The 25,421-nt window shown below is 44.3% G+C and overlaps 1 protein-coding gene across 1 annotated transcript; it reads left to right on the top strand.

Moving 5' to 3' along the window:
* Positions 1–846: 846 nt before the first annotated feature.
* Positions 847–25,421, top strand: MAP1B (microtubule associated protein 1B). Its single transcript, XM_039242095.1, has 5 exons — positions 847–903; positions 3,473–3,613; positions 13,861–20,374; positions 23,510–23,748; positions 24,910–25,421. The coding sequence occupies exons 2-5, from the start codon at positions 3,482–3,484 to the stop codon at positions 25,063–25,065; spliced, it is 7,041 nt and encodes a 2,346-aa protein (XP_039098026.1). The 5' UTR covers positions 847–903; positions 3,473–3,481; the 3' UTR covers positions 25,066–25,421.

Here is a 25,421-nt window from a genome sequence, read left to right as displayed (position 1 = left end):
GTCCGGGGAAGGAGACTGTACGTAGAAGGTCATCTACAGGCCTCCGTCTACTTCGAATAGAGGTGGTTTGCAACACCCAGATACCCCTAAAACCTTAAGGTGTGGGAAATCCGTGATGTGGAGCCAGAGGCCCTGCAGGATTCCGGCCCTCCTTAGACAAGCTCCTTCGCTCCTGCAAACCTTGCTTTGTTTTCCTCCATCACCTTTGCTTATCTTTATGGGCAGTTTGGCCACTCTATCCGGCTGGAGAGTTGTTCTCCACTCTTCATTTGCTCACAGTTTCCCCATTTTTCTATGAGCAAGTGAATTAATTGGCGAATACTCCAACAGCCTGCCTCAGACAGCCATTCTGGTTGTTGGGTAATTGTTAGCTGGGGTTTCTGGATGTCATTCATCTCACAATCGGGCTCCTAATTAATCTCTGCACCATTCTCACCAGAAGAAAGGCTGATGCGGAGAAACATCCCCAATTACCATGAGAAAGGAAATGTCAAGAGCCCCGTTGAGTTTTCCTGGCATCCACCCCTCGTCTCAGATGAAAAAAACGGCCATTAACGCGCTGAGGCAGCCTGGCGGGCAACCCTGAAAACTGGAGGGTTGTGCGAGCGTGAGGAGCCCCAGACACCCGGACCCAACTCGGGGAGGAACCTGCGGGGTCCGTGCTCGTGTGTAGGAACACCGACTGTGTTTCCCAAGATAGCGTGGAGAATCCCGGGGCTGCGTGCCCAGGAGAGCCTCTGCTGTCTCTGCAGCCAGCGGGGCAGTTTTAATCTGGAAAAGCTAAAGGTCTCCTCTTTTGTCTGTCTTTTTGTGTTTCTAGGACAAAAGATCCTTCATCACCGAAGTGACGTTTTAGAAACAGTGGTCCTGATCAACCCTTCAGATGAAGCAGTCAGCACTGAGGTACGCATCTGGCTCTGAGGGGTCTGGGGCAGGGCCTCACCCGGTGGACAGATAGCGCCATATTGGAAAGGGCAGGGGCGGGTGGGGCAGGAAGACAAGGGAGAGAGAAATTCCTTACCCCCGGTCAGCGGCTGGCTCTGTACCTCAGCACCACACCAGACCGCCCTTCCCTAAGAGGACAAGGTGGAAGATGCTAGCTAGAACTAGAATACTTTGTACAGGCAGGGGGGGTATGAAATCTTGGGTATTTATGGAGGGTGTGCCGCTGGGATAGCGTCTGGCTGGGATGTATGTAGCAGGGGGAAGTAGACGACAAGTCCTCAAGCCAGGACATTCAGGACACAAATTTAGAGAAAAATGGTATCTTAGAGGCAAGCCCCCTTTAAGCCATTCTGCTCTCCCTCTAATCACCATTGAAAGGAGGATACGTGCCAGTCAGGAGCATGGCTTTTGGTGCCAGACTCCCTGGGTTCTGCCACTTTTTAGCTGGTGGTCTTGGGGCAGATTATTTATTGTCTTTTTGTCTCAGTTTCCATCTTTGTGAAATGGAGATCACAATACTTGTGTTGTGATCAGAAGGGTCAAATGCTTAAAATAGAGCATGGCGTGTAACCGCTGAAATATAAATGCTGGTTGTTCTTCGTATTAATATTATTATTACTATCACTTGTTGCCAAAAAGAATAACTGGGTATTTCAGAGACTACTGTAAGATAAGAACCTGGCTGAAGCGGGGACTCCCTGGCCCCCTCCAGGCCAGAGGAATTGATACCTCTCCATTTCCCACTTCTTTTATTACAGTTTAGCACTTTTGAGATTGAGTTGCTTCTTGGACACTAAAGTTGCCATAGTCCATGTGGGGACTCCTTATCCACAGCATCTCTTCTGCCCATGCCTCGAGCCTATTTTTAAAAATTGAGAAAAAATCCACAAAATCCATCTTTTAAAGTGTACACTTCACTGGTTTTTAGTATATTCACAAAGTTTGTGTGCCTGTCATCACTGTCTATTCCAAAATATGTCCATCACCTGTCACCAGTCCCAAACCCATTCGGTGACAATCCCTGTTCCTCCCAGGTGCTGGCAACCGTTAATCTACTTCTTGCCTCTGTGGATTTGTCTATTCTGAGTATTTTAGGTAATGGAATCATACGATATTCTGTATGGCTTATTTCATTCAGCATAATGTCTTCAAGAGTCATCACACTGTAGCATATATCAGTACTCCATTCCTTTTTTTATGGCTGAATACTATTTCACTGCATGGATGTACCACATTGTGATGAATGGATATTCATCAGTTGATGGACATTGGGTTGCTTCTACTTTTTTCTTATCATTATGTAGCCTGTTTTTTTCTCTTTTTTAAAAGACTATTTATTTGAGAGAGAGAGAGAGAGAGAGAGAGAGAGAAAGAGAATGAGAGAGAGATCATGAGCAGGGTAGGGGCAGAGAAAGAGAGAGAGAGAATTCCAAGCAGGCTCTGCATGGTCAGCATGGAGCCTGATGTGGGGCTCGAACTCATGAGCTGTGAGATCATCACCTGAGTCGAGATCAAGAGTTGGATGCTCAACCAACTGAGCTACCCAGGTGCCCCTGTGTAGCCTGTTTTTATCCCATTTCCACTGGCTCCAGATCAGCAGGATCTAGGCTAGTAGTCTCTCTGTGACTAACAGAATCAGGAAGTGAAGACAACTTGAAATGGGAAAGGAAAAATAAGGAATTTCTTTAAGGAATCCAAGCTTGCTTGTGGAGCAGAGGGGGCTGGAACAGTTACTGTGGTCCACGTGTGTTTCCTTGGTTAGAACTTAGGGTTCTTGGGTGCCATGGGTCACATTCTGTTTACTTTTACATCTCACCCTTGGTGTCTAGCATGCTGCCTGGCAGTCAGTTTGTGCTGAACTGAACTGCGCTCAGAACAAATACCTTGGTACTTGGAGCAGCGTGTCTGCTGAAGGACAGACTGGCTTCCTGCCACTTAAAGAACAGAGAGTTCTTTCGTCAAACCATTTACAATTCTATTTAAAAGATTCCTATTTGAGGAAAAAAAAGATTCCCATTTGGGGGCAGCCTTTTGTTTATGTTCAGTGTTAGGCACCTTGCTGATCCCATTGGAGATGCCATTTGGAGATGAACTTTTGGTGTATGGCTTGGAAGGAAAGGGGTCCTGTATGGGAGGGGCTGACTTGGGACCCTCATTGGAAACCTGTGCTTCCTGAGGCAGCCGTCGGGGGATCTGGACTCTACTTGGTGACTCAACCTGTGAGTGTCACAGACTGTGCACTGCAAGGAGACACAGGTGTGGAACAAACGATTGCCAGTTGTAGACTGCTTTGAGAAAGGCAAGGAAACTAGGGGGAGAGAGTCAACTACCACTGTTGGCTTGGTCATTGCAGACATGGAAAATGGCGTTCACTGGTGAGCTGATGACCATAGTCGTTGTCTCTGTCCTTTTCCTTAGGGGAAATGAATGCGTTTCGTTGGCAATACATTTCAAGCCCTCCCAGGGCCAGCCCTGTCCTGAAAGCGTTGGATATGGCTCACATCCTGCTCCCTGTGCTTTGTTTCAGGTGCGCTTAATGATCACTGATGCTGCTCGACACAAGCTGCTCGTGCTGACAGGGCAGTGCTTTGAAAATACCGGAGAGCTCATTCTCCAGTCTGGCTCTTTCTCCTTCCAGAACTTCATAGAGATTTTCACCGATCAAGAGGTAGGCTCCTGTCTGGAAATATCCAAATTTACAGTTGTTTGCTTACAGTCGTAGCCCTAGGCCAGGGGGAACTAGGAGAAGGGGAGGGAATATCACACCTCCTTTCAAATAAGCAAAACTGCATGATCCGACATAGGACAGTTCTACGACTCATCACCAAAAGAATTTAGAGCACCCCATCTATGATGAATTGGAACCATTCTTAACATGCCGGAGATACCGGTGGAGGGGTATTGGTACTGTTAGCGTTTTACAGATGGCAAAAATGATGGAGAAAATTGAGATGACAGAGCCCAAGAGAAAACCCAGGTTTCTTCTTTCCTGAAAGAGTACTCCAAAGATCTCTTGGACGTTTCGTAGGATTTAACTGCCCTGATCTCTTTTCAGTATTTGCATTTACTTTTCCTGGTCTAATTATTTCTGATTGCCCTTATGTTTCATGCCTGGTCCCAATGTTTGAATGTGGGCTCAACAAAGACAGGGCTCAAGAAAAAGAGGCATGTAGGAAAATGGAGCATATCCATGCTCCAAGAAGAAGATGGTTAAGGTAGCTAGACTAAACCTGGACATTAATATTTCTAATAAATATATATCTTATTCAGTGATGATACAGGGGAGGTGTTAAATACTATAGGACATTAGTGGCATTCGGTAAAATCAGATGGAAGAGTTTAATTTGGGTGTTTCTGCTGGAAAATTTATTCTGGCTGGCAAATTCTCTTTCCAAAATAACTGTGCCTCTTTCATTTTGTTTATTTGTTTATCGTAGTTAGACAGTTCAGGGCCACCAGCTTAGTGGATTAGGGCCTGCCCATAGTGGATGACAGGTTTCTTCATGGAGGGGTTGAGGGATGTGTGCACGGGAGCAGTCTCCATGTCCATTTGAAAGCATCTTTCTGAGAACTTCCTGAGATGGTGGCCTCTCTTTCTCCCGTGTGTTGCAAAGGGCCATCTGTCTTTCTGCATTTAAGCTTCCTTAACCCTGGGGTTCACAGAGAGGTCCCTGTGTACCTGTCATTGCTGGCAAGAGCAGTAAATAAACCTCCCAGCTTTGTTTGGCTTGCCTGGAGGCTTTGTGAGAGCTCTGGCCAGGTGACATAACAGTGTTTCCCTCTCCCCCCACTGGGAGAATAGAAAACTGTGAAAGGAACATTTCACCCAACACTTAAAGCCCCTGCTTTCAGAAGGTACGATGTCAGCTGGGTTCTGAGGCAGACAGCCCTGGCTCCCCACAGCAGGAAGGGGCCCGAGGGTACACTCAGGGTGTACCCTCTTTACCGCTAGTACCATCTTTACCACTTGAAAACAAAGGCTTTCACCCCATCTTTCTCCAGAGCTTGTTATCTGTCCACCTCCGAGGCTACTAGAGTTCAGCCTGCATGATTGGAAATCACTGGACTAGACCAGTGGTCATCAGCCTTTTAGAGCCATGATTGCTTACTGTGGCCTTAGAAAAAGGATTTGAGTTCAGAATGAGTCAGTAACAAAGGGACCGTGAAGGTCACTCGTGTTCAGTTTTGTTACATTTATCCAGTCCTTCATAGATACTAGTCACTCCAGAGAAAGCAGAAACACCATTTAGGAAAAACAAAATGATGCATTTTTTAAGAATAAGAATAGCTAAAAATAAATGGGCCAAAAAATAGAATTATCAGTACATTTTGAGCTTCAGGTTGCAGGAGTCTTGGTCATTGGAGGTCAACTACAAAACCAGAATTTGCAGCTAGAACAGTCATTTGGCTAACCCATTCCTCCCTGAAATCTGAGGCTGGTGAAATCATGTCTCCTGGGACAGTTTTCAGTCCCTCTTCAGTGAGTTTTTCCTTATTTGTCTCATTGTATCTTCAAGGAAGGAATGTGCTCCCTTTTCCACTTGGTGATGTCTCTGACACCCTTCACCAATACTGCCGGTTTTTTTTTTCCTTCAGATTAATTGTTTTCAGTTCTGCACACTGTTCTTCATAAAAGAAGAGAGTAAAAGTTTCTTACATTCTCTAGTCACTCTCCACCAAACCTGTTGGGAGGAGGAGATGGGTATGGGAGAAATTCAGGAGTTGCCTTGGTCATGTTTTAGTGCCTTGGTGTTATGAGACAATTAGATACATGAGTCAAGGGCTCAAGGAACTCAGAGCTGAGCTGGAGATGATGTGGAAGCCATCAGCATATTAAAACACAGATGAAGTGATCTAGAGAGAGAAGTGTATTAGAAGAGGAAGGGGCTCCAGTCTAGCATTTAGAGGTCGTGGCCAAGGAGAAGGAGCCAGCCATTTCATTTGGCTTGTTTGTTTGGTTTTAGTCTAGTTTCTGTAAAATGTCATGACTCATAGTGGACACTGTACTCCAAGGGTCACTAACCGGGTTAGGATTGCATGTCAGTGACTTCTGTAGTTTTCAACGCAATTGTCTATTAAGTCTGAAAGTAACTTTTGACCATCAACATCCTAATTAAATGTCAATGGGGAGGGAATGCAGGCTTTGAGGAGTGCTGTCATTTACGTAAATTGGGGGCTCCCCTTAAGAAAAAGAGAACAAAATTATCAATACACAGTTAAGTACAGGGCTTTGGGAAGGGGCCATGCCAGTAAGGAGCCTTGAAGTTTAAGCTTCTTTAGCTTTATGATCAATCCACTTGACTGTCAGCTACAATCCCTGAGTCTTTTCCATGAATGTTGTGGTTAAGCCGCGTCTCCCAATCCTGTACTTCATCCAGCTCGTTTATTGGACCTTACATTTATCCCTTTCGAATGCCATCCTGTTAGAGTTGACTTAGCCATCATCATCTCCACGTCAAGAGCTTTCGTAAATGTTTTAATTCTGCCTTCCCGCATTTTGCTATGCCTCCCATTTGCATGCCACCTACAGATTTGATAAGCATGTTTTTACCATTTTTATCCATGTCAGTGCTCACCAGGACATAAAAGAGCCCTAAGGCAGCCCATCATAGACCTCTGTCCAGGTTGACACTAAGCAGCAGGATTTACATGACTGACTTCAAATCCATTTAATTCGGCTATCACACTGTTCAGAGATCTTATTAAACGTCTTGCTAAAACCCAGAGATACATTGTCCACCGTATTTCCTCATTAGCCAAGCAAGTAACTTAATCACAAAAGGAAATGTAGTTAGAATAGGCAACATGGTTTAGAAATTCAAGTCTTACTTCATTATCTGCAGTAAAGTCATTTATTTCCTATATCTTCCTTCCTCTTCCAGTATGCCTTCATTTAATTAGAAAAATTAGGTAACAAAAAATACTATATTTGCCCCAGTATTTCTTCCAGTCATGTCTCTCATCTCTATCTGTGGGAACAAGGGAAGGGCAGTGTGCTTGAGAAGTATGAGCAGGCTCCCGTCACTTCCAAAGCAGCTACTCCCGGAAGACAGTACATATTGAACTGAGCAAGTGCAGTGCAGTTTAACAAACATCTATGGAGCTGATGGTGTATCAGGGAAGCAAAAATAATGATACAGAGTTATGAGGCTGTGTTTCCTTCTGTTCAGGAACTTTTACTATAATGGACTACACTAACCACCATTTACTATGATGATAATTTCTAAACTCTCTTAGAGGAAGACTGTTTCCGAGTCCAAGATTCATTCACAAGTTGCCATGCCACTGCTAACACTGTTGGCTCCTTATTGTTCTCCTCTGTGGGTTGCATAAGCATTGACCGAGTGGACACTCAGTCTTTGCCCCGAGGCTGTCACACCAGCATGCCTGTTGGTACACAGGTCTAGAAGCTGGCTCGGGAATGGGGCGGGGAGGGGAGCAGGGGCCGTTTCTGCTGTGTAGCTCCAAGACAGTGGCAGCTATTCCTCCTACTCCCATCTGTCTCCTTTGTGATGGCCTCTCTGTAGCCCTGGGCTCTGCGTCCCCACCTCCTCATGCCTGGTTCGCAGCTGCTTTTATAGAGGGACTAGATTTTCCCTTTCTGAAAAGAAAGCTGTCCAGTCCTGACTTTCTTTTCTGCTTTCCCTTGTATGCTCTATGTTTCTATTCACCAGGCTCCTGCTGTTTTTCAGTACCCTTGACTTCCTCAAAATCCTATACAAACTTGCTTTCTTTTGGGGTCACATTTCCTTCATTTCATAGGAACTTCCCAGCCAGAAGTGAAAAGATGGTAAGGAGGGAGGTATTCTTCAAGTCTTTTTACCTTCTCCTTGAACTTTGTGATTAAAAACCCTCTATACACAGCTGGCTCATACCTAGCTGCCATACCCCTAAGAGTGGAATTTCAAAAATTGAAATGAACTAAACTTAATTTTAAAATTAAGTCACTGTTAGAGACTCAGCAGTTTGAGTTTTCCTAGATTTTTCCTGCAAAATGTATTATAAAGCATGAAGAGTTTGTATGTACTTTACATGAAAATGAGGATTCAGAGAACCCTATTTTGGCTATAGTAATGATGATGAGGGTCTATGCGAAGTATTGGACAACAAACTCTATTTGGTGCTCATATTTGCTTTGGTCAGCACATCTGAGCAAAAGCTCCCCTAGATGTGCTTTTTTTCAGTTTTCTTACCTTCCAAAATACTTGATTCTTGAAATTATTAAGCCAGAGATAAATACCAAAGTCAAAGGCTTCTTTTCTTTCATTTTTAAAAAAATTTAAAAATAATTTATTGTCAGGTTAGCTAACATACAGTTTAGTCTTGGCTTCAGGAGTGGATTCCCATGATTCACCACTTACACACAACACCCAGTGCTCATCCCAAGTGCCCTCCTCAGTGCCCATCACCCATTTTGCCTACCTCCCAGCCCCAACTCCCATCAACCCTCAGTTGATTCTCTGTATTTAAGTCTCTTTTGTTTAAATGTATATTTATTTATTTATTTTTGGGAGAGAGAGAGAGAAATTTAAGTTTCTCAAATTCCACATATGAGTGAAAACATGTTATATTTCTCTGATTGACTTATTTCACTTAGCATAATATACTCTAGTCCCATCCATGTTGTTGAAAATGGCAAGATTTCATTCTTTTTGATTACTGAGTAATATTTCATTGTATACATATATACCACATCTTTATCCATTCATCAGTTGATGGACATTTGGGCTGTTTCCATAATTTGGCTATTGTTGAGAGCACTACTATAAACATTGGAGTACAAGTACCACTACGAATCAACACTTTTGTATCCTTTGGATAAATACCTAGTAGTGCAGTTGCTGGGTCACAGGGTAGCTCTATTTTTAAATTTTTGAGGGACCTACGTGCTGTTTTCCAGGGTGGCTGCACCAGTTTGCATTCCCATCAATAGTGCAAAAGGGTTCCCCTTTCTCTGCATCCTCACCAACATCTGTTGTTTCCTGAGTTGTTAATTTTTAAGTCCTTCTGACAGGTGTGTGGTGGTATCTCATTGTGATTTTAATTTGTATTTCCCTGACGATGAATGATGTTGAGCATCTTTTCATGTGTCTGTTAGCTAGCTGGATGTCTTCTTTAGAAAAGTCTCTATTCATGTCTTTTGCCCATCTCTTCACTGGATTATTTGTTTTGTGGGTGTTATTTAATAAGCTTTTTTTTTTTTTTTTAAATTTTAATGTTTATTTTTGGGAGATAGAGACAGAGTGTGAGTGGGGGAGAGGCAGAGAGGGAGACACACAATCTAGAACAGACCCAGGCTCTGAGCTGTCGGCACAAAGCCCGACGCAGGGCTTGAACCCACAGACTATGACATCACGACCTGAGCTGAAGTCAGACTCTCAACTGACTGTGCCATCCAGGTGCCCTGATAAGTTCTTTATAGATTTGGATACTAGTCCTTTATCTGATATTTCATTGCCAAATATTTTCTCCCATTCCCATTGTGATCTGAAAATATGCATGTTATGATCTCCGTCCTTTTATATTTGTTGGAGACTGTTTTGTGACCCAGTATGTGATCTATTTTGGAGAATGTTCCAAGTGCACTTGAGAAGACTGTGTATTCTGCTGCTTTTGGATGAAAAGTTCTGAATATATCTGTTAAGTCCATCTGGTCCAATGTGTCATTCAGAGCTGTTGTTTCCTTACTGATTTTCTAGCTGACCTGTCCATTGCTGTAAGTGGAGCATTAAAGTCCCCTACAATCACATATTGTTATCTGTACATTTATTTATGTTTGTGATTAACTGATTTATATATTTGGGTGCTTCCCCATTGGGAGCATAAACATTTATAATTGTTAGCTCTTCTTAATGGATAGAGCCCTTATTTATGAAATAATGCCCTTGTTCATCTCTTGTTACAGTCTTTGTTTTAAAATCTAGTTTGTAGATTTTAAGTATCGCTACTCTGACTTCCTTTTGACATCCAGTAGCATGATAGATGGTTCTCTATCCCTTCCCTTTCAATCTGCAGTTATCATCAGGTCTAAAATGAGTTCTTTGTAGGCAGCATACGGATGGATTTTTTTTTTTTTAATCCATTCTGACACTGCATGTTTTTTTGATTGAGGCATTTAGTCCATATACTTTCAGAGTGATTACTAAAAGATGTGGATTTAGTGTCACTGTGTTATCTGTAGGTTTTGTGCTTGTGGTGAGGTCTCTGGTCTTTTGTAGTCTTGTTTTCCACTCACAGAGTCCCCCTTTAGGATCTCCTGCAGGGTTGGTTTAGTGGTCATGAAGTCCTTTAATTTTTGTCTGAGAAAGCCTTTATCTTTCCTATTCTGAATGACAGCCTTGCTGGATAAAGGATTCCTGGCTGTATATTTTTCCTATTCAGCACATTGAATATTTCCTGCCACTACCTTCTGGCCTGCCAAGTTTCAATGGACAGGTCTGCTACTACCCTTATGTGTTTACTCTCAGGTTAAGGCCCATTTGTCCCAATCTGCTTTCAGAATTCCCTCTTTATCTTTGTATTTTGCCAGTATCACTATGATTTCTCTTGGGGTTAACCTGTTTTTCTTGCTTTTCAATGGAGCTCTCTATGCCTCCTGGGCTTGAATGTCTGTTTCCTTTCCCAGATTAGGGAAGTTCTCAGCTATAACTTGTTCAAGTAAACCTTCTGCCCCTTTCTCTCTTCTTCTTCTTCTGGAACTCCTATGATACGGTTATTATTTCGTTTCAATGCATCGCTTAGGTTTCTGATTCTTCCCCCATGGTCTAGTAATTTCCTTTCCATCTTTTTTTCTGCCTCATCGTTTTCCATAATTTTATCTTCTATTTCACTTGTTCTCTCCTGCTCCTTCCACCCTTGCTGTCACTGCATCTGTTTTATTTTGCAACTCATTTATAGCATTTCTTAATTCATCGTGATTATTTCTTAGGTCTTTGATCTCTGCAGCAATAGATTCTCTGCTGCCTTATATGCTTTTTTCAAGCTCGGCGATTAGTCTTAGGACTGTTATTTTAAATTCATGTTCAAATATATTGTTTACATCTGTTTTGAGCAGTTCTCTGGCTATCATTTCTTCCTGGAATTTCTTTTGAGGAGAATTCTTCTGTTTCATCACTTTGGCTAGTTTTCTGTCCTTTACGTGTCTTAACAGCTTGTTACGTGTCTTGCACCCTGTGGGAACTACCATATTAAAAAGGGGTCATACACTGTCCAGGGCCTGGCACTTTAGGAAGTGTTTTTGGAGTGTGTTGTGTGCTCTCTGTTGTTGTGACTCTGGTTGTTTTATGTCCCTACTCATAGTGGTTGATTGTTTGGACCTTCCGTTGGGTGTGTTTTGATTTGTTCATTGAAATAACCCTGGATAAAGGTAAAAAAAAAAAAGAAAAAGACGATGGGGAAGCCTATCGCATACAAAGAGATAAATGAAAGGGGTGGGAAAAGGAGAGTAAAAAGGAAAAGCAAGGAAAAGAGAAGGAAAGAAAAGAAAAGTGAACAAGAAAACCCCATCAGCCTAACATATAAAACTGCCGGACAGGTGTCTGTTGGTGCCTTGAACTGGTGGCTGTACTGGTCTCGAGGAGGGGCCATCTGGCTGGCTCAGTGTCAATTCCACTTCAGTAGATAAGCAGTTACCGGGCACAGAGGGGGGCGGGTTTTGGTGTAGGCAGGTTCCGCCTCCACTGGGGGCCCCTGTCCTGTTCCCTGAAGCCCCCGTGTGCTGGTGATAGGGAGGAAAATGGTGACACCCTAGTCTCCTCCCCAGACTGGGTGTCTCAAACCATGCTGTTCCTGCAGCCCTCCCAGAGTGGCAGGGGTGGCCAGCTGGCCCCTGCTCCACAGTCTCCCAGTCTCCTGTGCCTCCGAGGTGCTCGGCTGGGATTCAAACCCAGTGTCGTAAAGGAAACCACACCACACGGACCTGGTTCTGGGGTAGCGCCACTCTGCCCAGCTGACAAAGGGCCTCTGGCTAGCGCCTGCAGGGTCTTTTGTCCTTGGAAGGCAGTCCACCCTCTTCCCACTGTACTCAAGGGAGGGGTCTGTTCTCTCTCAGGGTCTGGGGCCTGCTCCTCTTCCTCCTCGTGCCCCCGCCCCAGGTGCATGCACTCGGCAGCAGCTCTGGTTAGGAGAGAGTCACGTACCCCTGAAAACTCCGATCTTGATCTCCTAAAGCTGTTTGTAAAGTCGAAACTAGCACGCTCCTTATTTCTCGTTCCTGGTCTGTGGTCCGAAGAGATTTTTCTTCTCTCCAGGCCTCTCTTTCTCTTCCTTTTGTCCCTCCACATAAGGGGTCTCCCACTGCATGCCTAGCTGCCTGTTTTCTCTCTCCCACTTCACAGCCATGCGCCTCTGTCCCACCAAGCTGTTCTCTTACCAAGTGTGGAGATCTTTCTGACACTCCGCAGCCTCTATTCCTGGATGTACCGCATGTTCTGGCCTCAGTATAGCTGTGTTTGAGGGACAAGGGAAATTCTGGTCCCCCTACTCCTCTGCCATCTGAACTTCTCTCCCAAAGGCTTCTTATTTTGCTATTTTGTGACCTTCACATAAAATGTAGGACAGATACACTCACTAAACAAAAATGTCTACTTTACTATAATCTAACGTAGGAAAATTTGGATTCTATAAATTATCCCTGTACACATACGCACACCAGTAGCCACACTAGGAGGTGTGTGAGACAGAGAACACCACTCTAACACTGGAAGGCAAGAATCCAGACCTGTTGGTTTAGGGACACCCGAGCCAGGTGAAGTCTCTGCTTTACCCTTTCATAGTTTACCCTCAAACACACAGAGCTCTTTTCACTTGAAACTCTGGGCTGACTTATGAGCTTTGCTGTAACTGACAGAAGACTGGAGTTTATGACATGATTCTTCCTCACTAGTTACTAAGCCAAGATCATGAAACATATGGCCATCATATGGAGTGAGAAGGAGAATAGCATTTTTATTAAACTGACATTTTCTGTTTTTTTCCCCAGTTCACTCTTCTACATTCCCATCTTATGGTAGTAAATGATGCATTGAAAAAGTTTTGAGCCAAATTTGACCTTCACCACTCACATCCAGTTTGCCCTGAGAAGAGCAGGAGTTACGAGGGAGTAGAATGTCTCACCTTGAATTTAAACATGAGCAAATGGGGGACAAAGTGGGCCACTTGCTCATATAACTATCCAATTGGCTTTAATCATCATGACTTCAATCAAAGTATTTGTATTTGCAGAGAGGCTACTGTATGGACCACTCATGTTTTAAGGATGCCAGAACCAGTAAATTGTTGTAGTGATGTGCAGTCTAGAACTATCTGTCTCCAAGGGGAAGAAAATCATGTCAAACTTTTTTTCTTTTGTATCTACCAAATTCTAAAAGTAGTCAACAACAAGTGCACTAGATCTAAATTCCTTTAGCTTGTCAGTCAGGCCTTTTTGCTAAGCCCAGTGGAATAAAAGAAAACACTTTATATAAGTGGTGAAATGACTCACATAGGCTCCCCTTGTGATTGTTTGAAGGACATTTTTGCATGGCAGGTACCTGGGGGTGAGATCCAAAGTATTTCATCACAACTGCTATGGCAATGGCACAGATTATTCTGATGGTCACTGGTCCTGGAACGGGAGCAGAGGTCTGGAGTTCCCCTCTTGGGCAAGAACAGATGCTAGAGGGGTCCCAGAGGAGGTGCTGGTGGTGAGGATGGGTGGCTGAGGCAGAAGGGAATAGTAGGAGGAGTCAGGACAGAGGCTATTCACCTTCCAGAATGGAAATATTTCCATATTTATCCAACTAGCATCTCTGAAATCAGCCCTATGCACACCCAATGGTCCTGTAATACTTAGTAATGGATGCAGATGATGGATCAGTGAAGACAGTCACTTAAAACTTTTCTTTCTTCCTTTTTTATTATTTTTTTAAATCCCAGATTGGGGAATTACTGAGTACCACCCATCCTGCCAACAAAGCCAGCTTAACCCTGTTCTGTCCTGAAGAAGGGGACTGGAAGAACTCCAATCTTGACAGACACAATCTCCAAGACTTCATCAATATTAAACTCAACTCAGCGTCTATATTGCCAGAAATGGAAGGACTTTCCGAGTTTACTGAGTATCTCTCAGAATCAGTGGAAGTCCCATCTCCCTTTGATATCCTAGAACCTCCCACATCGGGTGGATTTCTAAAGCTCTCCAAGCCTTGTTGTTACATTTTTCCAGGAGGGAGGGGTGATTCTGCATTGTTTGCCGTGAACGGATTCAATATGCTCATCAACGGAGGATCAGAAAGGAAATCCTGCTTTTGGAAACTCATCCGACACTTGGACCGAGTGGACTCCATCCTACTCACCCACATTGGGGACGACAATTTGCCTGGAATAAACAGCATGCTACAGCGGAAAATTGCAGAGCTCGAGGAAGAACAGTCCCAGGGCTCCACCACGAATAGTGACTGGATGAAAAACCTCATCTCCCCCGACTTAGGAGTTGTATTTCTCAATGTACCTGAAAATCTGAAAAACCCAGAGCCAAACATCAAGATGAAGAGAAGCATAGAAGAAGCTTGCTTCACTCTCCAGTACCTAAATAAATTGTCCATGAAGCCCGAACCTCTCTTCAGAAGTGTAGGCAATACCATTGATCCTGTCATTCTTTTCCAAAAAATGGGAGTTGGTAAACTTGAGATGTATGTGCTCAACCCAGTTAAGAGCAGCAAGGAAATGCAGTATTTTATGCAGCAATGGACTGGCACCAACAAAGACAAGGCTGAACTAATCTTGCCTAATGGTCAAGAAATAGATATTCCAATTTCCTACCTAACTTCAGTCTCCTCTTTGATCGTGTGGCATCCGGCAAACCCTGCAGAGAAAATCATTCGAGTCCTGTTTCCCGGCAATAGCACCCAATACAATATCCTAGAAGGACTGGAAAAGCTCAAACATTTAGACTTTCTGAAACAGCCACTGGCCACGCAGAAGGACCTAACTGGCCAGGTGGCCGCTCCATCTGTGAAACAAGTAAAACTGAAACAGAGAGCTGACAGCCGAGAAAGCCTGAAGCCGGCTGCAAAACCACTTCCTAGCAAATCTGTGCGAAAGGAGTCTAAAGAAGAAACCCCTGATGTCACAAAGGCTAATCATGTGGAAAAGCCGCCCAAAGTTGAAAGCAAAGAAAAGGTGACGGTGAAAAAAGACAAGCCAGTAAAAACAGAGACCAAACCTGTAGTGACCGAAAAGGAGGTGCCGAGCAAAGAAGAGCTGCCTCCGGTCAAAGCCGAGGTGGCCGAAAAGCAAGCCGCAGATGTCAAACCCAAAGTCTCCAAGGAGAAGACGGTGAAAAAGGAAACCAAGGCAAAACCTGAAGAAAAGAAAGAGGAGAAGGAAAAGCCAAAGAAAGAAGTGGCTAAAAAGGAGGACAAAACACCCATTAAGAAGGAAGAAAAACCAAAAAAGGAAGAGGTGAAAAAGGAAGTGAAAAAAGAAATCAAGAAAGAAGAGAAAAAAGAACCCAAGAAGGAGGTTAAGAAGGAAACCCCACTGAAGGAAGCCAAGAAGGAGGTGGTGAAGAAGGAAGAAAAAAAGGAAATTAAAAAGGAAGAAAAGGAACCCAAAAAAGAAATTAAGAAACTTCCTAAAGACTCAAAGAAACCATCTACTCCTCTATCTGAAGCAAAGAAACCAGCTGCATTAAAACCAAAAGTGCCCAAGAAGGAAGAGGCTGTCAAAAAAGATTCTGTTGTTGCTGGGAAGCCAAAGGAGAAGGGGAAGATTAAAGTTGTTAAGAAGGAAGGCAAGACACCAGAGGCCGCAGCTGCAGCCATTGGCTCTGTGGCCGCTGTGGCGGCTGTGGCGGCAGCAGCTGGATTGGCAAGTGCCGGCCCTGCCAAAGAACTTGAGGCCGAGAGGTCCCTTATGTCATCCCCGGAGGATCTGACCAAGGACTTTGAAGAGTTAAAGGCTGAGGAGGTCGATGTGGCAAAAGACATCAAGCCTCAGCTGGAACTGATCGAAGACGAAGAGAAAGTGAAGGAAACTGAGTCAGCCGAAGCCTATGTCCTCCAGAAAGAGACAGAAGTCATCAAAGGCCCTGCCGAATCTCCCGATGAGGGCATCACCACCACTGAAGGGGAGGGTGAATGTGAACAAACCCCTGAGGAGCTGGAGCCGGTCGAGAAACCGGGGGTGGATGACATTGAAAAATTTGAAGACGAAGGAGCAGGTTTCGAAGAATCCTCAGAGACTGGAGACTATGAAGAGAAGGCAGAGACTGAGGAGGCTGAGGAGCCAGAAGAGGATGTTGAGGAAAATGTGTGTGTGAGCACCTCCAAGCACAGCCTTGTGGAGGAGGAAGAGAGCGCAAAGGCTGAGGCAGATGTGCATATCAAGGAGAAGAGGGAGTCTCTGGCCAGTGGAGATGACCGAGCAGAAGAAGACATGGATGAGGTGGTAGAGAAGGGAGAAGCTGAACAATCTGAGGAAGAGGGTGATGAGGAGGACAGAGCTGAGGATGCCAGAGAGGAAGACTACGAGCCCGAAAAAGCTGAAGCAGAAGATTACGTCATGGCCGTGGTTGACAAGGCCGCAGAGGCTAGCGGTGTCGAGGATCAGTATGGATTTCTTACCACATCAATCAAGCAACCAGGAGCCCAGTCTCCTGCCCAAGAACCTGCATCTTCAATTCACGATGAGACTTTACCTGGAGGCTCAGAAAGTGAGGCCACTGCATCTGATGAAGAGAATCGAGAAGACCAGCCTGAGGAATTCACTGCCACCTCTGGCTACACTCAGTCTACCATTGAGATATCCAGTGAGCCCACCCCAATGGACGAGATGTCTACTCCTCGTGACGTGATGAGTGATGAGATCAACAATGAAGAGACAGAGTCCCCGTCTCAAGAATTTGTAAACATCACCAAATATGAGTCTTCACTGTATTCTCAGGAATACTACAAACCTGCTGTTACATCACTCAATGGATTATCTGAAGGATCAAAAACAGATGCCACAGATGGGAAGGACTACAATGCCTCAGCCTCCACCATCTCACCACCATCATCCATGGAGGAAGACAAATTTAGCAAATCTGCTCTACGTGACGCTTACTGCTCTGAAGAGAAAGACACGAAAGCCAGTGCCACACTGGTGATCAAAGACACCATCTCAGCAGTTTCAGATGAAAAACTTAGCCCACCCAAGAGCCCATCCCTGAGTCCATCTCCACCATCACCCATAGAAAAGACCCCCCTGGGTGAACGCAGTGTGAACTTTTCTCTGACGCCCAATGAGATTCAAGTCTCAGCAGAGGCAGAAGCACTCCCAGTGTCTCCTGAGGTGACCCAAGAAGTAGTTGAAGAACATTGTGCTAGTCCTGAGGATAAGACCCTGGAAGTGGTGTCTCCATCTCAGTCTGTAACTGGCAGTGCTGGCCACACCCCTTACTACCAGTCTCCCACTGAAGAGAAATCTACTCACCTCCCCACGGAAGTTACTGAAAAACCACCAGCAGTTCCAGTGAGTTTTGAATTCAGTGATGCCAAAGATGAGAATGAAAGGGCTTCCATAAGCCCCATGGATGAACCTGTGCCTGACTCCGAGTCTCCTATTGAAAAAGTTTTGTCTCCTTTACGGAGCCCTCCCCTAATTGGATCCGAGTCTGCATATGAAAGTTTTCTAAGTGCTGATGACAAGACTTCTGGTAGAGGTGCTGAAAGCCCCTTTGAAGGAAAGAATGGAAAGCAAGGCTTTCCAGATGAAATGAGTCCAGTGTCTGACATGACTTCTGCTGGTCTATTACAAGACAAACCAGAAGGGAAAAGCACAGACTTTGTACCAATAAAGGAAGACTTTGGTCAAGAGAAGAAAACTGATGATGTTGAAGCCATGAGTTCTCAATCTGGACTGGCTTTGGATGAAAGAAAATTAGGAGATGTCTCTCCTACACAAATAGATGTCAGTCAGTTTGGGTCTTTTAAAGAAGACACTAAGATGTCCATTTCCGAAGGCACCGTCTCAGACAAGTCAGCTACTCCTGTTGATGAGGGTGTAGCAGAAGACACATACTCTCATATGGAGGGCGTGGCCTCCGTATCCACAGCTTCCGTGGCTACGAGCTCATTTCCAGAGCCAACAACGGATGACGTGTCTCCCTCTCTGCATGCTGAGGTTGGCTCTCCACATTCTACAGAAGTCGATGACTCCCTTTCTGTGTCTGTCGTGCAAACGCCTACCACTTTCCAGGAAACAGAAATGTCTCCATCTAAAGAAGAATGTCCAAGACCAATGTCAATTTCTCCACCAGATTTCTCCCCTAAAACAGCCAAATCTAGGACACCAGTCCAAGATCACAGATCTGAACAGTCCTCAATGTCTATTGAGTTTGGCCAAGAATCCCCTGAGCACTCCCTCGCTATGGACTTTAGTCGACAGTCTCCAGATCACCCTACAGTGGGTGCAAGTATGCTTCACATCACTGAAAATGGGCCAACTGAAGTGGATTACAGTCCTTCTGACATGCAGGACTCTAGTTTATCACATAAGATACCACCAATGGAGGAGCCGTCCTACACCCAAGACAATGATCTTTCTGAGCTCATCTCAGTGTCTCAGGTTGAGGCCTCCCCATCCACCTCTTCAGCACATACCCCCTCACAGATAGCTTCTCCTCTTCAAGAAGACACTCTATCTGACGTCGTTCCTCCCAGAGATATATCCTTATATGCCTCACTCACCTCAGAAAAAGTGCAAAGTCTAGAAGGAGAGAAGCTGTCACCAAAATCTGATATCTCTCCACTCACCCCAAGAGAGTCCTCTCCTTTATATTCACCTAGTTTTTCAGATTCTACCTCTGCCGTCAAAGAGAACATAGCAGCTTGCCCCACTTCCTCTCCTCCACCAACGGATGCAGCATCTGCAGAGCCCTATGGCTTCCGTGCCTCAATGTTATTTGATACAATGCAACACCAGCTAGCCTTGAACAGAGATTTGACCACATCTGGCATGGAGAAGGACATTGGAGGGAAGACACCTGGTGACTTCAGCTATGCCTATCAAAAGCCCGAGAAAACAACCAGGTCCCCAGGTGAAGAGGGTTATGAGTATGAGTCTTATGAGAAAACCACCCGGACCCCCGATGTGAGTGCCTATTACTATGAGAAGATAGAGGGTACCACAAAATCCCCATGTGACAGTAGCTACTCATATGAGACCATTGAGAAAACCAGCAAGACCCCCGAAGATGGTGGTTATGCCTATGAAATCACTGAGGAGACCACACAGATCACTGACGAGGGTGAGTACAGCTATGAGGCAAGTGAGAAGACCATGAGGACCCCTGAAGTGAGTGGTTACAGCTATGAAAACACTGAGAGGTCTTCTAGAAGGCTCCTGGATGATATCAGCAATGGCTATGATGACTCTGAAGATGGTGGCCACACGCTTGGGGATTCCAGCTACTCCTATGAGACCACTGAGAAAATCGCCAGTTTCCCCGAGTCTGAAAGTTACTCCTACGAGACATCGACAGCAACTGCACGAGCCCCTGATACGCCCACATACAGTTATGAGGACACAGAGAAAATCACTAGAACCCCACAAGCATCTGTGTATTCCTATGAGACTTCAGACCAGTGCTATACCGTAGAAAAGAAGTCTCCCTCAGAGGCTCGCCAGGATGTTGACTTATGCCTTGTGTCCTCCTGTGAATACAAGCATCCCAAGACAGAACTCTCACCCTCCTTCATTAATCCCAATCCTCTCGAGTGGTTTGCCAGTGAAGAGCCAACTGAAGAGTCTGAGAAGCCCCTCACCCAATCAGGGGGAGCCCCACCACCGCCAGGAGGAAAGCCACAGGGGCGACAATGTGATGAAACCCCTCCCACCTCAGTCAGCGAGTCGGCTCCATCCCAGACCGATTCTGATGTTCCCCCGGAGACTGAAGAGTGCCCTTCCATCACAGCTGATGCGAATATTGACTCTGAAGATGAATCCGAAACCATCCCCACAGACAAAACCGTCACGTACAAACACATGGACCCACCTCCGGCTCCCATGCAGGACCGCAGCCCTTCTCCACGCCACCCTGACGTGTCCATGATGGACCCGGAGGCCTTGGCCATTGAGCAAAACCTGGGCAAAGCTCTGAAGAAAGATCTGAAAGAGAAGACCAAAACCAAAAAACCAGGTACAAAGACCAAGTCCTCTTCACCTGTCAAAAAGGGTGATGGGAAGTCTAAGCCTTCTGCAGCTTCACCAAAACCAGGGGGCTTGAAAGAATCCTCAGATAAAGTGTCCAGAGTGGCTTCTCCTAAGAAGAAGGAATCTGTGGAAAAAGCAACAAAAACCACTACCACTCCAGAGGTCAAAGCCGCACGTGGGGAAGAGAAAGACAAGGACACCAAGAATGCCGCCAATGCCTCCACATCCAAGTCGGTAAAGACTGCAACTGCAGGTAGGTGGAAGGTGCCAGCATCCTGATACAGGCCACAGCTGTGCCGCTTTGACTGGAGTCTTTGAATTGCCATGTGACTTGGTACTGGGAAGGGGAGAGGGTCCATCTCTCCCTTCCCTTTTCCTATTCTCTAATGCCAAAAGGTGTGGATCTCAGCCCAACGTGGCTGTAGGCTTGAGGGTAGTGCAGCATACTGCCCAGAGCGGCTCTGATTCACCAGGTAACAGTTGTCTGGGTTTGCTCCATTCTGCAACACAGCGACCACAGCCTTGTTCTAAATCTTCAGAACCAAGGATGTGTGTTTGAAGCTCCTCTGGAAAACTGCTGACACAGGCCTCTGAATCAAGCTAATAAGGTGACACAGGCCACGAGCTCCCAAAAGCATAGGGAGGGCCAGAGTGCCAAGCCAAGCCTGGTGTGAACGGCATGGGCCCAAGAGATAGATTTAATTCTTTTATAAAAAATTTTTTTAAGATTAATATTCTTAAAAGTTATAACATTTAAAATTAAAAATTGGAAAATTTTTAATTGAAAAAAATCACCATTCTAGAGCTACATCCACATTAAAAGCAGCACTCTGTTTTCTTATTGGCCAATGAATATCCTAATTTCAGTTGACCATACCCAGTACAAATTGAGAGAAAAGCATTAAAATCTCTTCGTAACCCCCCTCTTATGCCATAGTCTCCCGAACAGAGAGTCAGGATTCTATTCCAGGTTGAAATTCAGTTGGCAGGAGGAGACATCCCTGACTTAGGATCATTTCTGGTTTGGTACCAGTTCCCTTATTTATTCATCAAGTTCTCAGCGATGACCTGGGTTTCTGATCGCCCCGCTTCATTTTGCTCCTTCACACCAATCATAGGGTTTTGCATTGATACATTGTTATTTCCTTTATGTAGTTATTCAGGGATTTTAGACCTCAGTTCACAAAGGAATGCAAATTGACCCAACCGTTTAAAGAAAAAAATGATTTAAATAACATTTCTTCATTTATTAGGGAAAAAAATCTGATAGCTGAATTGTGGGACTCTCAAATTCAGTACATTTTAGGAAGTATCACTTAATAGCTGGCAAGTTTTACTTTAAGCAACCTGGGGGGTCAATTTCAAGCCTGACTTCTCGTCAGTTTTCCTCTTTGTACATGCATGCAGAAAACAAACTTAGTTTGTTCATGCTCAGAACTGATGGAAAACCACTAGGTAACTAACATCTTGGTCTGAAAGAGTTGGCTACTGACCTGTACTTAGGAGAACACAGAAACCCTTTCAAACAGATAAAAACCAACTGAAATTTGCTACCAGACTTGCCAAATATATACATTCTAACCCACTCAATTGGTTTTATAAAACATTTTTTGTTTGGTCATTTAAAGAGACAGTCTCAAGACTAAGTAATAAATAAAGTTCTTTTGAATTTACTTTTCCAATAGATTTCTAAAACAACAAAACTGCATTATTAATTGATTTTTAAAACAAATGTGGGTTGACTGCTGTCAGCTTCCCTCTTGTGCTTCTATGAGCAACATTCATTTGGTTTCGATGGTAGTGATTTCAGCATGCAAGGAAAAATTGCAGACATTTTTAATTATTAGAACTGTAACAATTAAATCACAAACTTCTGCTCTAAGTCAATTCTTTGGTAGGCCTAAATATGGACATTCTGAGAGCTTTTAGCTCACATTCATTAAAATGGCTAGTTATTCATTAAAATGAGTCAATTTATCCAATTATCAGTTTGGCTGATTCTCATCACTCCCCTCTACAAGTAAAATTGGACAATTGATGGAATTCATTGGTGGTTTTGACTCTGGGGTGACAGTCTTTAATGATCCTATGGAGAAAGGAAAGATGATTAAATATATATATATAGGACCCAGCTGGTATTTTAAATGACTTTATAGTAGTGGTCTCAACCCAACTGCACATTAACATCATCTGGGATGCTTTTGAAACAGGGTGGTGCCCACACCCTGCTCCAGTCCTGTGAAGTCAGATTCTGGGGTGTGGGGCCTGGGCATCAGTATTAAGCTTGCTAATTGATAATATTTATACAGCCAGGCTGAAGTAGCACTGCCTTAGAATGCTGGTTCTATTACTGTTTCAACAAGTTTAAACCTTCTAACCAGAACAAGTCAGAAAGCCATCTCATCAGACAAGGTGCCAGGAAAGTTTTGGGCTCTCTTTCATTCTTCTAAATGTTTATTTATTTAGAAAGAGAGAGAGAGGGAAAGCAAGCGAGAGAGTAAGGGAGGGGCAGAGGGAGAGAATCCCAGGCAGGCTTCTCACTGTCAGCACAGAAAAGCCCATGTGAGACTCAATCCCACAAACATGACTGGAGCCAAAATCAGAAGTTGGGTCACTCAACCGACTGAGCCTCCAAGGGGCCCCTGCTTGGATTTTCTGTTTTAGATCAGGAGTTTAGATAGCCAGATGCCCCTTTCCCCAGTCTCATATGTCTTGATTGGCTAGAGAAAGCCTAGTCTTTCCAAACCTTCATCTTGCCAACATTTGGTAGCCAGCCTTGCCTAGGGAGAGATGTCTCACTTTTCAGAGCACTGTGCTAGGAGACAACACGACATTTCATCAGTTTATGAACAAAGTTGAGTTCTGGGGGCCTTGGCGATCATAGAAGGTTAAGATCGGAATCATTTACTAAGTCAAATACTGGGGTATAATATTCAGCTGTGAGCAGAGTTGCTATCACATGAGATCCTAACGGATTACTAACATTGCTTAAGTTGAGTTTGCCAAATGCAGAGGATTCCTTTTGACTTTCAAAATCTGTTTCTTAGATCACTTTCCACATTAAGTTGCACATCAGTAGCAGCTCTTTTAAGAGTATTACCGCCTAGTTCCATCTTTTGGGGAGGCCTTGAAACTCCTCTTCCTTTCTAATGGGTTGTCCATAAAGGGAAACCATCCCATTCTGCATTTCTCCCTTCGAGATGGTAAACAACCATGTTACACTTTCTTAAGTTGCAGGTGTTAAATGCGCTATACGAGAGAGGGAAATGCCCAGTGCCCCTCTGCATGTCCTGCAGGACCTCCTTGGGGAATGAGTAGGGAAGAAGTACCAGACCAGTGGGTTTCTTTGCATTTCCGTGACCCTTGCTTTTCTCTTTATTTCCCGAAGGACCAGGAACCACCAAGCCCTCCAAGCCCTCAGCTGTGCCTCCAGGCCCCCCTGTGTATTTGGACCTGTGCTATATTCCCAATCACAGCAATAGTAAGAATGTTGATGTTGAATTTTTCAAGAGAGTGAGGTCATCCTACTATGTGGTGAGTGGGAATGACCCTGCTGCTGAGGAGCCCAGCCGGGCTGTCCTGGATGCCTTGTTGGAAGGGAAAGCCCAGTGGGGCAGCAACATGCAGGTAAGAGCCCCGGACAGCGTCTGTACTGCACATGGAGCTGTGTCCAGAGGCAGAGGGAAGGAATCGTGTTTACCGCCTAAGATGCCCCATGGGTGTGTCACACATGAAATATCCTGAGGACAAAAGTACATTTCACACAAAGACAGTCTAGAATATTATTCTTGGTACCACCAACAACCACGTCTGGGAGGAAAGCCACTTCACCATCCTAAGGCATAATTCACGTATCTACAAAATGGGCCCAAGATTACTTGCCCTTCCTCCTAATATACCAAGAATATGTGTATATGAATCAAAATGATATTTCCATGTGAGGGCTACTAAGGGATTGTCTTTACTCCTTTGTGTTTCATTAATAGACCAAATCTGGGTGCAGAGCCATTTAGAAAATCACCTGTCCATGTGAAATCCCACAGGAGGGGCACTGCTGAAAATGGTCCCCAGAAAGACACTCCTAGATCACAAATGTCATAACTCGCTATGAACCACTCCTTTTTTGGCTGTGATCTTCACTAATCTCAGTTTCACCTGTGGTTTTGGAGTCACCTAGTAAACTGTATTTGCATAATATTAATATCAAATAGAATTGCTAGTTGATTATATCAGATCTCATGAGAAACACCCAGTGGCCTCCTAATGAATAGTACATGGAATTTTTACTATTCAAGCCAGTACCCACCCACCATCCCCAGCCACACACATAAAGATACAAATCTTTGTTCTCAGGATGAAGTATTAGTTACACACAGTTGGGCAGCAATGGTAACCAAAGGCTCCTGGATTTAATCCTCAGTGTCTTTAATGCAAAATTTACCAAGTATGTCAAAGGAAATACAAGCAATTCCACTTTAACTGAAGCCCTTCTTCTCTTAACACTAAAGAACTGAAAAACTGATGATGGAGATGAACTAATTGACTAGTCACAAGTTGCTTTTGGTTCTAGTCTTGAACTCTCCCAGAAAAACTTAATTTTCTGGAACTTTATTTTGATTCCTGGAAGATGTAAGTTGAAAATTCCTATGTATGTCTGGAAAAAAATAGAAGAGTTTGCTTTCTTTACCCCCTCCTTTTCTTTTGGTAGTCTAATACCTAGTTATTGTTTTATTTCTTCATTGCATTTCTGGCTTTGCCCTTAAACAGCTATTTTCTCTCCCCCTGCAGGTAACCCTGATCCCTACCCATGACTCAGAAGTGATGAGGGAATGGTACCAAGAGACCCATGAAAAACAACAAGACCTCAACATCATGGTTTTAGCAAGCAGCAGCACAGTGGTTATGCAAGATGAATCCTTCCCTGCATGCAAGATTGAACTGTAAAAACCAAGGCCAGCCACACCACAGGATTTGAACTTTGTTTCCAGAAATTCTTCAATTTGAAACCACCTTTTCTAAAAAGTCAATTCATCTAAATAAGTCACTGAACTGTTACCTGCCAAACGCTATACTGTGTCATGGTGATGCAAGTCACTAATATTTCTTAGTTTTTGCTGATTGCTAAGGGAAGTAACAATATTCCCACAATAGGGTTCAAGTTACTGCAAAATTACCTACCCCAGTTCATCTCTGCTGAACATTTGGAAACCATGCACTAGCAAACCCAACTGACTTCTGCTAGGTAGAGGCATTTGTCTTAGAGAGAGAGAGAGAGTGAGCGAGAGAGCGAGAGAAAGAAA

The sequence above is a fragment of the Hyaena hyaena genome, unplaced genomic scaffold (assembly GCF_003009895.1).
Source record: "Hyaena hyaena isolate Hyena2069 unplaced genomic scaffold, ASM300989v1 scaffold_205, whole genome shotgun sequence".
Classification (NCBI taxonomy): Eukaryota; Metazoa; Chordata; class Mammalia; order Carnivora; family Hyaenidae; genus Hyaena; species Hyaena hyaena.
The sequence above is the reverse complement of the archived record's forward strand: the minus strand, read 5'-3'. Positions and strand labels throughout refer to the sequence as shown.